This window comes from Temnothorax curvispinosus, unplaced genomic scaffold, assembly GCF_003070985.1.
Source record: "Temnothorax curvispinosus isolate PA1 unplaced genomic scaffold, ASM307098v1 QBEX01006738.1, whole genome shotgun sequence".
NCBI classification, from domain to species: Eukaryota; Metazoa; Arthropoda; class Insecta; order Hymenoptera; family Formicidae; genus Temnothorax; species Temnothorax curvispinosus.
The window spans coordinates 1,196,906-1,209,092 of NW_020216518.1; the positions used below are offsets into that span (position 1 = coordinate 1,196,906).

At 50.4% G+C, this 12,187-nt stretch overlaps 1 protein-coding gene across 1 annotated transcript in view; it reads left to right on the forward strand.

The window, feature by feature from the left end:
• Positions 1 to 6: 6 nt before the first annotated feature.
• The window catches only part of LOC112456306, a 47,628-nt gene continuing 35,447 nt past the window's right edge, over positions 7 to 12,187 (forward strand). The window contains exon 1 of the mRNA XM_025018761.1: positions 7 to 1,304. Within this exon, the coding sequence (XP_024874529.1) occupies positions 991 to 1,304 (314 nt within the window). The 5' untranslated portion in view covers positions 7 to 990. The remainder of the gene's footprint in view (positions 1,305 to 12,187) is intronic.

Below are 12,187 nucleotides of genomic sequence, written 5' to 3' on the forward strand. Positions count from 1 at the left end.
GAGAATAGTCGGGAGTGTGCGACTCTCGCGACTCTGCGCCAGTACGAGGATACTCGAGGAGTGTTTGCGTGGCCCCCCGAGGGAGATAATACACCGTGAGATTTTCCAGTGTGTGTGTGCTACAGTGAGAGAGGATTTACCTGTGGTTGTACTTGGAGTACTTGCACCTGCGATCGACGACGCGCGGTCTCTCCCTCGCGTCTCGCGCGATCTCGCGACGGATAATGTGGAGGTACGAGACGGTGCGCTTGAAAAGTGTAACGGTCGCGAGCCCGCTGGTCTAGCCGCGCCGTCGCGGAATTACTCGTTGTTTTTTTTTTCGCACGCTCCGCGCATTCCTCTCTCGACTTGCACCGAGGGAAAACTCGCTGGATTCGAACATGCGAAGCGCCGCCGTCGCGTGCAATCGCTGACCGGATCGTGTGATCGACGGCGAGCCGACGGGTAGCCTCGCTGCGCCGAGAAGGCATCGCCGTCTCGCGCGTTCGTTGGCGACGGGCCACGCTACGGATCGCGACAGTATCGCGCGTCGCCGTTTCCGAGGAGAGCATCCCGGAGAGAAAAGAGAGAGCGAGAACTGAACCAATGAACCACCTGGCGAGCCGTAGCGCTCCCGACGAGAGAAACACGGGCTGGCCCCATGGGACCGGCGCTATTTCGGACACCATCGACAACGACGGCGCGCCGAGAGACGCGGATCGAGTCTGATCGTTCCGATCTTGAGAGACGCGAGGGTCGCGACTTCATCAAATAGATATCGGACCCCCCCCCCCTCGAGGGCCGAGGATCGTTGAGGCTCGTCTCTCACTCCGGATTCTCCGGGACTCGCCAGGGGCCCCCGCGATGACGGCGTGAAGCGACCGACGGCGGGAATCGCGGCCGAAAAAGGTGCGTGGGACAAGGGAGGATCAACGTCGCCGGGATTAAGGGATAGCGAGAGGAGGCGCTGGTGGTGGAGAGGAGGAATACCGGGCACAGTGTGGAGTGTGGATGTGGTGGAGGTGCGACGGAAGTGGTGGAAGAAGTAGGTGGTTGTGGACGACTGCAACGAGGTCGCGGGCGAAAGTGCAACGGGTGCTGTTGTGCCTCGCGGCGGCTCGCGGTTGGTGCCGGTGGTGGTCGTTGGCCGAGTACGGGCGCCTGAACGACGGTGCCAGCCCGTCGTCGTCCACCGTCGTTGTTACCATGGTTTCCACGTCCTTCGTTACCCTGGTGTTCTTCGTCTGCCTGCAAACGGTGCTACTGTCGACTGTGAGCAACTGCGCCAAGACGATCAGCATGTACTGGAACACCACGAATTCCATGTAAGTGGTGCGCGCCCGAGTCGTGATTCGCGTTGTTTTTCTCCTCGACGGTGATTTTCTCTCGGCGTTACGACGGCGATCCGAGAATCGTTCACGTAACGTCCGAATATGTAAATCCTTTTCGAATGAGAAAGGAGAATTTTGGATTACGAAGATCCGCGAAAAGTGAGGAATATTTGGCGAGGGACTGCGTGATCGATCGCGCGAAGACCGCTCGGCGGCTAATTAATAACGAATTAAGTCTTGAACTGAATTCCTTATCCGTGCGAGCAATCAATAGGTTTGTTTTTTTATTGCTGCACTGGACCGCGCTAAAACTTCCCTTCTCGCTTTTGTCAAATTTCAAAACATACGTCTATTTCACTTGTAAGTATAGAGAGTAAACACTACGGTGTGGTACAGTTCAGCTATAAAAAAAACAGACCTTGTGTTTCTTCGAAAATGCTGCCTCGCAAAAATTGCTGCTTTTTGTACCTTTCGTAAAAAGTCTTGGAAACTCCGTCGGGATGAAATATAAATATAAATCCTCGCGAAATGGGGCAACCGCGGTTAAATCCCACTTTAAATTGCAATTTAGTTACGCTGCAAATGTTCGCTTGAAACATTAAAGACCGTCAGGAATTTTAAGTAATTCCAAGTGCGATCGTTCGCTTCTCCGATTCTAAATACGGAGTAAAGGATCAGATAGCGTTACATATATGCGGCCGGAATATTGGTCGCGTTTCGTAATCCGCGATATTTCCATAAAGGACACGTCGCGCGTCCGTGCGAACGGATTTGGGACGGGAATTCGATTTTACTCCCCGCGGTATACTCCCTCGTGCCTCTCGCGCGCGCTCCAAAATTTTTTCCCGTAAATCCCGTGACAGCATCAGGTCTTTTCCCCGGATGCACCAACATTTTTCTCCGCTGCGTCACAGTGTCTTCTATTGTCGTTAACGAGTCGCACGAGCGAACCGTATCGGCGCGCGTGCCAAGACGTTTAAAAGTCGCCGGGGTGTGTTTGCAAGCGAGCGTTTTGCCGGTCGAATCGATTTCTCACGGCGGAATCGACGACGACGACGTCGTCGTCGTTGTTGTCGTTTCGAATAACAACCATCCTCTCCCGTTTCCACGCTGGGTCTCGCCTCTTCTCTCTCCACTTCCGGCGAGCTTTTATCGCGCCGGGCGTGGTATCGCGTCTGCCAAAATTGCAGCAGCGCCGCGCCGGTGTGTGTGTATGTGTGTACGTGTACGTACGACTTTAATGCGCCGCGCCGGCGAATTGGCCGGTCCCCCTCTCGCCCCTTTCCCGACCATGGCGTTTCCCCGTGACGTCCAAATTGCAGGCGATCGCGGAGAAAAAGAGAGGCGGAAGCGACGTGTCAGAAACTGCGCCGGGATTATGGCAGGCGCAATATTGTGGCCGATGCCGCGGTCGCGCGAGCGTGTTTGCGCGGAATCGGCTCGATGCAGATCGCAGGAAAGTTTTCGGTGATGTAACGATGACGGTAGGCAATCCCGCGATTGACGAAAGAGAGGTATTAATTCTGTTTTGCCGAAAGTCGGAGTTTCTTCGATATTAAAAAATTCCGGCCGGCGCGAAAGTTGGATATTTCCGGAACTCTGAAAATTTTCTGAGCTGCAAGCGCGGAAGTTAGCGAGTTGTAAAACTGTAAAATTTCCAAGTTGAAGATACGCCTGAACGATCTCGGACCGTTGAATATCTCGGCATTGTCGCAGCTTCCGAGAATTCTCGAAACGTTGGAGAGATTTTGCAGGTCGACGTTAGAGCAAATCCCCCTTAATCCCGGTTTCCTTAAAGAATATCGCTTGGCTCGACGCGCTAATGCCTTCCATAGTGCGACACATCGCGGCGTGCAGCCTCTTTAGCGGTAATTGATCGATAAGAACAGTCGAACACGACTCTCGTCTAAACCGAGAGTGGCGGCGCGCAAAGGTGCAACGAATCGCAAATGCATCCGCGTGCGTGTGTGTGTGTGTATGTGCGTACGCGCGTGCACGTGCAACATTGTGACCGACTTCGTATAGCTGGACCCCTGCGCGTTTGCTTGCATAACTACGCAGTAAGGTTAACCGCTGCAATCTCGTAACGTTTTTTTTTTCTCCTCCTCGTCGGTCGCTGCATAAGGAAACACACGACCTTATACGTGGGTACCTCGTTACCTCCCCCCGATGATTTCTTTCGCCTGGCGTGAAGCGGGGCCTGCGTAATTCGCGAGAGAGACTTTTTGCCCCCCCTCTCTCCCGTCTCGCGGACGACGGGAGACGTATGTCCTCCCCTGCTCCATTCGCTCGTGCTACTCGTATTTCGCGTCTCGCCAACCCGCCGCCGTCGGTCGCTTAACGAGGGCAACGTCTACATTTTTGCGGCGCGGAAAGAAGCCGTCCGATTTCCTTCCCGGCTTCGGCTCACCTTCGATTAACGATCGCAATTAACGTCGATTGATGTTCGATCGTTCCGACCACTGCTCTTAACATTGAATCTCGCTCTCTCGCTTCTTGTTTTCCTTATATCACATCTGATCTAAAAATCTCTCTCTCTCTCATACACGCTTTAATTGTCGAGCGAGTCGCGCGCCCGTTTTCTTGCTTTATTCTCGATCGTGATTGCTAACTCGCGTTACGAAATCGCCGATCGCCGTCGATGGTTTGACATCTGTCGTTTGATCTCGCCTAGGCAGATTAATTTTTATTTTGACCGCGTGCCTTTCGATTGCATATACCTTAAATGAAACAGGAGCGTTCCATCGTGTTAAAATCGGTTGCCGATGGCGCAGCGAAATCCGGGTGTTCTATTCTTCGCTTGCGAGGTCTCTCGGCAACGTCTACCTGACTTTGACGTTCGCGCATGCATTACGAGCCAGTTACGGAGCTACGGAACCCCGCGAGCGAGCGAGCGAGCGAATGCGTGAGTCAGGGAGTGAGGCCGAGCTCTCGGGTACGTGCGAAAATCCATTTTGCGCAGGAGAGGGACGCTGTCAGGCCGTCCTCCTGCTCGTGGGACGGTACGAAGGGGCAGTAAAAAAAGCGTGCACCTCCTTCGCGAGACCGGGGGGAGAAGAAAAAAGAACCCGGGCGCGCGCGCGACGAGAGGGGGATACGTGACAAGGCGCAAAAAAGGTGCCCGGGCAAAACGGGAGGCCGTAAATCTTGGCCTCTTATTGGGAAATCGAAATTCGTTTTAAGAAAGCTGTCGGCTGGCGGGCGCTGCGAGCGAAAAAGAGAGACGGCCGATGGCCGCTTGATTATCATAAATCTGCTTCCGCGATGATCGCGCAGCGACTATCGGACGAAGCGTAAGCTCCGGACGTTTACTGCCTCCTCGGGAATGCTTCTCGAAAAGGATTGCTCCTCCGTAGGCTTCGTACGGTTTTAAAAGAAAAAAAAGAAGACGGAAGAAGGAAAAGGGAGAAAAAAGAAAGAGAGAGAAAAAACGCTGGATACGTGCGCGTTGCGCAAACGGTGACAGCGTCCATTACGAAAGTCACGTCTCGTGCTCCGTTTTTTAAATCGCTGCGCGAGATAGGCAGGCGAGATCTCTCCTCGAGTTATGCGTGGTGCGAAGTTAACACGTGCATCTCTCCTCGCGTGTTGTTTTCCACATGAACACGGCCGAAAACACGGGCGATGGTGAGAGAGAAGTCGCGATGCGTCGCCATTGGAGACTTCAATGCCAGCAGCGAGATCAGCGTTGCTAGATTATTGAACTCTCTGCCTCTTTTCTGTCTGCCTTTCTCTCTTTCATCGACGTCGCGGATAATTCCATCGGGTTCAAAGTAACGGGGCAAGAACCAACAATCCCTCGGTGCTATTAAGTCTGTCCTTTTTTTGCCGCATTTTCTTGCAGTCTTCTCTTCTTCCCTTTTTTCCCTCCTTTTAGAGTTTGAAAAACGCTTGTTTTTGCTCGTGCTTCTGTAGTATCTATATAGCGCCGCAATTAGGTACAAAATGCGAGCAATTTCGCTATTGTAAAGAAATCGATCTCGCACAAAGCGTACTTTTTTTTTTTATTGAGAAACTGCTTCTTTTCCTTTGTCGAGCATTGATTTGTTGCTACGTTGTTTTATTCTGTCGCGACGAAACAGAGATATCCGTGACAACAGCTGTGACAATATCGCCCCATTTTTTTTTTTAACGATAAGTTAGCATAGATATAATCGATATCTTCATACGAGTATCAAGTATCAAATTTCACGTCGAGCGACAGGCTCGTTTCCAATATTAGTTTTTTGCTCGATTATTACGTCCGATACGTCAGATCTCAACGACGTCACTATAAGCGATCTTAATGAATAGCGAATGTTGGCTCGATACCAAGCGGCCGCGCCGGGGGATACCCAGAACTCGCGACCGCGGCCTATTCGTCATATCGTCAGGGATTGCCAGCGTCAGGGATATGCTGAGTAGGTGGATCTAAAAATGCGTCATTGTGTGGCAGAGAGAGAGAGAGAGAGAGAGAGAGAGAGAGAGAGAGAGAGAGCGGTGGCCGGTCGCGCGTCATTCGAAGAATTCGTGCGGTAAATTCTGCGGGTGCACGCGTTCTCCGGCGCGACTCCGTTCCTTTCTGCGAACGCTGCGTGCCGTATCTCTCGTGCCGTCTGTTTAGATAACACCTCGAAAGGTACTCGATACATTGAACAACGTTGTTAAAGCGTGGACGAAACTGACGTTCGACTGAATTCCTTATCGTACGCGGTGTTGGATTTCCGCCGCGCGGTTTCTCGACGCTCGAGGATTCAAAACTGCGCTAAAATAATAATCGCCTTCGCGGAAAATATTTAATTTCCGCGGCTACCCGTTACACTTTAGCACGAGCCGGCGCGCGGGTCCCGTTATTAAATTGCCGGTGGTGCGGCGCACGGTGAGAAGCTCGTTTTTGAAAGCCGCAGAAGCTTCCTATTATCCGCCCTCGTGTCTTGGGTACCGTGATGCCGTGGTGCTTTACAGCACTGAGTATTAAAGCAACATCGATTTACAGCCACCGCAAATCAGCGGTTTCCCCGAGGAAACTAGTACCCTCCGTTCCTGAAGATTGAGAATTCGCTGGTCGATTCGTGGAAATAACCCATCGCCGGGGCGCACTACCGTCATAGCGAATCACGCGGAAACCCGACGGATGTTTTCAGTCACGCCGAGCCGTACGGCAGCACGTAGGCGTAAAAATGCTCATATAGGAATCTTAATCGCCGCCGTTACACGAGTGTTGCTTGTCGTTGTAAATTTTAGACGTAAATTCTAGCCGTAAACATCGCATGTCGATTGCGTGAAGCAACAATATCCCTATTGGGTATAATTCAATCGTTTTGGTTTACATGTTTAATAAATTAAACGAAGACGTGAACCGTAAACCATAGATTAGAAAACTAATGGTTACCGTTCGACGGAAAAAGTAATATGTGAATATCAAATTGTATTCATTAATTTTTAAATATCTCCCAAGAATTTCTCGTTGCTCGTCAACACGAAGTACATATTACAAAGGCGGCCAAAGTGTACGACGGCTGAGAGATTGGTGTTTTCTCATTTGAACTTTGACCAGAACTTGACGCCGCCAGTCACCTTTCCTCGATGCTTATTAGCAAAAGCGGGTCAGCTAGGATACTCGCTAGCGAACTCGAGAAGAAGGTCGGATGCAGCGTGCGGATGCTGCCCATGTCGCCGCCGCCGGTAGCTATCGCGCCGCAGGCTATGATTACGCGAGCGGTGTGAAATCCTGTACACTTATAGAGGCGCGCGAGCACGCGTCCCTTAAATCGGCGGTTTCCCCGAGCAAAATAGCACCTATCCTCCGTCTCGAAAATTGAAAATTCCTAGGAATCCACGACGATAATCGGCGGCTCGGCTGAATGACCGACGAAATGGCACGCCGCGTTTGCGTTTCGTAGCGAGCTACGCAGGAAACGAACGGAGAAATGTCTATTACGCATTGAGAAATAAAAATTTAATTTGGACGATCCGCGTTGTAATTAGAGTGATTACGAAGCGACTCGAAGCCCACGCGACCGCGCGCGTGAAAGAAAGAGAGAGAGAGAGAAGCGAGAACGGCCGGCGCGCCAGCTTAACGACCCGCAAATTAATTATTCATCATTAAAGCCTAACGGGCTGTCACGTCAAGCCGAGGAAAACGAGAAGCGAGACGCCATGGCGACATTTACGAGTGCGCGGACAGCGCGTAAATATCTCCGTGAACTTGCGAGACACCTTCTTCCTGTCTTATACGTATATACTATGTCCTTCGTGCTCTCACGAATCGAGCTGCAAGTAATATATGCTTGCGGACACGATTAGCCATTATAAACTCGTTTAGAGACTTATTTATCTGTGTAATATTTTTTTTAGACATGTATAACTACTGATACGCTACCGGGATTTAATGCAAATCTTGCTTGCTCCATTATAAAAATAGCAACGATATAATCGTAATTCAGTAAAACTGTCTCTTATAAACATAATTTAAACGTTTTACGCAATACTTATATGTTAGAAATAAGAAAATTCCTCCCTATAACTTGTAATTATAACTATAAATCAGTGTAAATTACTTTCTAGCCGGCTCGATTTGTCAAAGTGAATTTATATATCGCAAACTCTACTGTCACGTTGACAGTATTTTGTGGCTTGCAAGTGAAAGGGCATACTTTGAACGTATACCTTTCTATTTTCAAGATCTACTTTCAAGCTATTGACGTTACCGTTAGTTCCCGATCGCTCGATACTCATTCCCGAAGCGATGCAAAAGCGAGTCGAGAATCGAGCGAGTGCGGTGCAATGAGCGTGTTTTCCAGTAATTCAGGAAACTGGTTCCGCGCGTTCGCAGCAGCCAATGTCCGCAGCCAATTCCGCGCGACGCTTTATGAACCCGGTTTATACGGGCAAAAAGAAAGTTCTGGCGCGACAGCCACACCCGCTAATCGTCACTCTATATATTATTGGAGTAATTCGAGTAACGCGTTCCGACGCCACTTCCTGCCTCGAACATGACGAGTCGGGGAGTCGCTCGAGTGCGAACCGCGCGTTATACGGAAAACCGTCGCCTATTACCGGGACCTTATTACTTTTATCGTTAATTATGACGGCGGTAGAGTCTGGAAACTGGAAACCCCCGACACACAGGGCGGAGCAACCGACGATACGGCGCGGTCTCTCCGTAGAAGCGAAAAAGCCAACCATCGCGACGTAATCGAAAGAATGTCGTCGCAGCTGCAGCTGCTTCCTGTCAGGGAGGAGCTGCTGCCGTGACCCACGCGAGTCAGGGAAGGCGAAGGGTTCGCACCCTCGCACCCCCGTGTGTCCCGGACAGACCCCGGCGCGCTTACACGGCTTACAGGATACTTTACGCGTCGAACCAGGACGGGCGACTGTAATCCATAAAACACGCGGTCGCTCACCCGCTAGCAGAATTTACGCCGTGCCTAATTTCGTGTCGCGCCACATTGCACGAGGAGGACGTTACTGTATATATCCGTTTCTGCCGCTGCTCAAGGGTGGCGTGAATAAATAACGTTCCGGACGTCTGACCTGACGTAAGGGCTACGGTGGTGTCGCTTGCGGTTCGAGATACAATGGGATATAATTACGTTAAATGTAAACCTCCCCTCTCTTCCACCATCTCTCTCTCGAGGGCGTCGACGTCTCCCCTATATCACAAAATTAATTGAGTTATTAAATATTATGATTGCGTTTTCGCAACTGCGATTAGATATAATTAATGTCTTCTCTCCCTCGTCTTCGTCTCATCTTTTATAAATTAATGGATATTATCTTGATATTTCGCACGATTAGAATTGAACTTTAAGTATTGCGTAAATGGTAACCGTGATCCTTGGAATGCCAACATCTCATAAAATTAATTAACTAATTACAATATTAGTTTTCGAAACTGCATCTCGGCATAATCATCACGCACGAATTGTGTTTATTAAAACACAAGATAATTATTACGCATAAATATATAACGTAATTTTTAAAATGTAAGAAGACACTGATTATATCTGTGGGAAAGGTAGCGGACTCGACAGTGTTCAGAACGTTAATTTGCGAATCGCGATTTTTCACAATTATGACTATGTCGGAAACGGGTGACAACGTCGAGTATCGGGTACTGGTACGACATCAATAACGAGCGGGACATACGTCGGGTTATAAATTCTCGCCGTAATGCTAAAAACCACGCACCGTCCTCTCCGCGAGATACGAGACGCACGTTCGGGATTATTAACGGTTACATCGACGGACGATCTCCGGTAACCGAAACCTTCGCGGGCTCAGCGGGTGACGCGGTCCTCGGGGAAAAAAACTATATCGCCGAGACTCCGGTGTACCGTAACGATCATTATTACGCCGATTAATTCACGCCCACGTGCGTACGTACATATGTACGTGCGCCGACGTCGTACGTGGACGCCGCCGCGTTATCCGCGTTCGGCACGCGATTCCATCCACGGGAACGTCATTAATAGCTACTTGGATATCGCCGCGCACTTAAAATAATTGCGGGCCTGGCGCGCGCACGCCGATGCACCTCGAGTCTGCGAAGCACACGAGTGCGCGCGCGTATATGTACGTGAGCGGCGCGGGATAATTTCATTCCCACGGGAACCCGCGAGAAGACGCTCGTCGGCGTCCGTTGGCCTAATTAGCGATCGCGGTCGACGAATCTACTTTCCGCACGATGCGTGCAGAATACATACTACCTGAACGCGTTACTCATGAGAATTTTAATGCTGCAATAATTCGGCTACTAGGTGCATAACTAACTAACCATGGTAATTGTTGTGAGGAAATTATAGACGGCAATTAGCTTATTTTCCGATGTGTTCTGTGCGAGTGTCCTGTAATCTCAGCTATGTACCGACAAGGATATCTCTGCAACAGATTTATTAATTTTTAAATTTATAATATTTTAATGTACTATTGTATATGCATTACGCATTGCCACATACGGAGTTTTTTGCGCGATCGAAACGTCTAATCAGAATTTTTAGTATGACGAGCAAAACGGAGTGTGCGAGCGCAATCGCCGAGTCGAGCGATGAAACATCGCCCTTCGTCCTCTTTCCCTTATGATTGCCATGGCATAGCACGTAGTGAAAAGCGAGTCCTCGCCCCGGCGGCACGGCGATCCGTTCCCTCTTTCTTTCGAGGCGCGAGTCGTGCGCGAAGAGCGAAGAGCCGTGCTAGCGCGACACAATGGCGATTTCCGCTCCGTCACACCCGGAAGACTCGGTGATTTCTAAAGCTCGGTGTGTCGGCGAGAGTGTCGTGGCAAGGGACCCGTGTGCTCTCGTCTAGCGAAGCGACATATCGCGTGAAGTACGAGGGTGGACACGGACTGGAGAGAATGCGCGAAGTGCGTATAAGTGTATGTTTCGCGAAACCGTGGAGGAGATTACACCTTGGAGTCTCCACGTCCAGATGAAGGGTAACAGAGAGGAACACGCGCGTGTGCGTAACTGTCCTTGATTTCCGTACGCGATATTCTCTCGAGTCATCCTCATCGTCTCAGGAAAAGTTGTGAATGTGCTAAGATCCTAATTAGCGACTTTTAATCCTTCGAGAAAATTAGTGCTTTTTGATTATTTTGACGGATACCGTGCAAATTAAATACATTTATTTACCGTAGCTTACGAGAAAATTGCAACCGATAAATAAATCAAGAATCGCAACAGTTTTTAGTTAACCGCGATTAAAGGCAGCTTTGTCGTATTTTCTACGCTTGAAACTTTCCGGCTTCGTATTGCTTCTAAACCGTCTGATTGAAACGCGTGCCCTTCTCTCGTTTTCTTTTATCCTTCACCCTTTTTTTCTCGTCCTCGTTCTACGCTTCCTCGTTTTGTCCTTCTTCCATGTCACCTCCAATCCGAAAGCACTCGCCAAGAGACCCAAGGGGCGAGCGGGCTCTCTCGAATCGAATCTCTTATTGTCGACTCGGTAATTCGAGAAGGATCGAAATAACCCATTATACCGTAATGAGCGGCACTTTCACGGTCGTCCCGCGCGCCCGTGAACCTGCACGCATATATATATGCGTGCGTTGGCCACGTACCGTCACCGTGGTACACTTGGCGCGGTATAAGTTCGGCGAGCGCCGCTGATCGAGATACGCATATTAAATAGCCTTTAACCGTTCGCGTTATATTACATTTATTCAACCTCGCTCGAAGAAATTACGTGGAAATTGAAGCGGGCGAATTGGCGCAACGCGTTTTTTAATTTGAAAACCAATTCTAATCCCATTTAGCCGTTATTGCGCTATATAATTCGCGATTGTTACCGACGTCGATTTTTTTAGAATCGCGCCAGCCACCGTTATATTTCTCATAAATAAATCTCGTCTTTAATTCCCTTGGTGAGAACTTGTTACGGACGTCGGTGCATATCGGGCCCGCCAAATTATCCCGCAGAGAAACGACATTCGTTCGGCCGAGTTATACGGATGAGGCGGTTCCCCGGGTAGACCGCGAGACTCGAGACTCTTTCGGGTTGCGGCGCGGCGCAAGGTGCGATCTCTCTTCGGCTTCGGCGTAATTGAGGTATACACGCGGCCCCCGCGCGCCCGTTGCTTTTTGTCGCCCCGGGGAACTACTTTCTGTATCTGGAAGATTAGTCTTCGCGCGGCGACGGCACGACGGCAACGGCGGGCGGCCCGGCCGCGCCGCGCCGCAGCCGCAGCAACGTGACTCTCGGTCCGTGGCCAGGCGCGTTGCATTGTGAGAGTATGAATGACGTCGCAATTATTGCGGCTGCACTTTGTTGCCGCCGCGGAAGGCGGAGGGCCTCGAAACGTGGAAGCGTTTAATGAGATAATTTGCGCCCCGAGTGCAGTCCGCGTTGCGCCGCGCCGACTGCGCTGAAATTTCGCCGCGCCCCGAAGTCTTTAA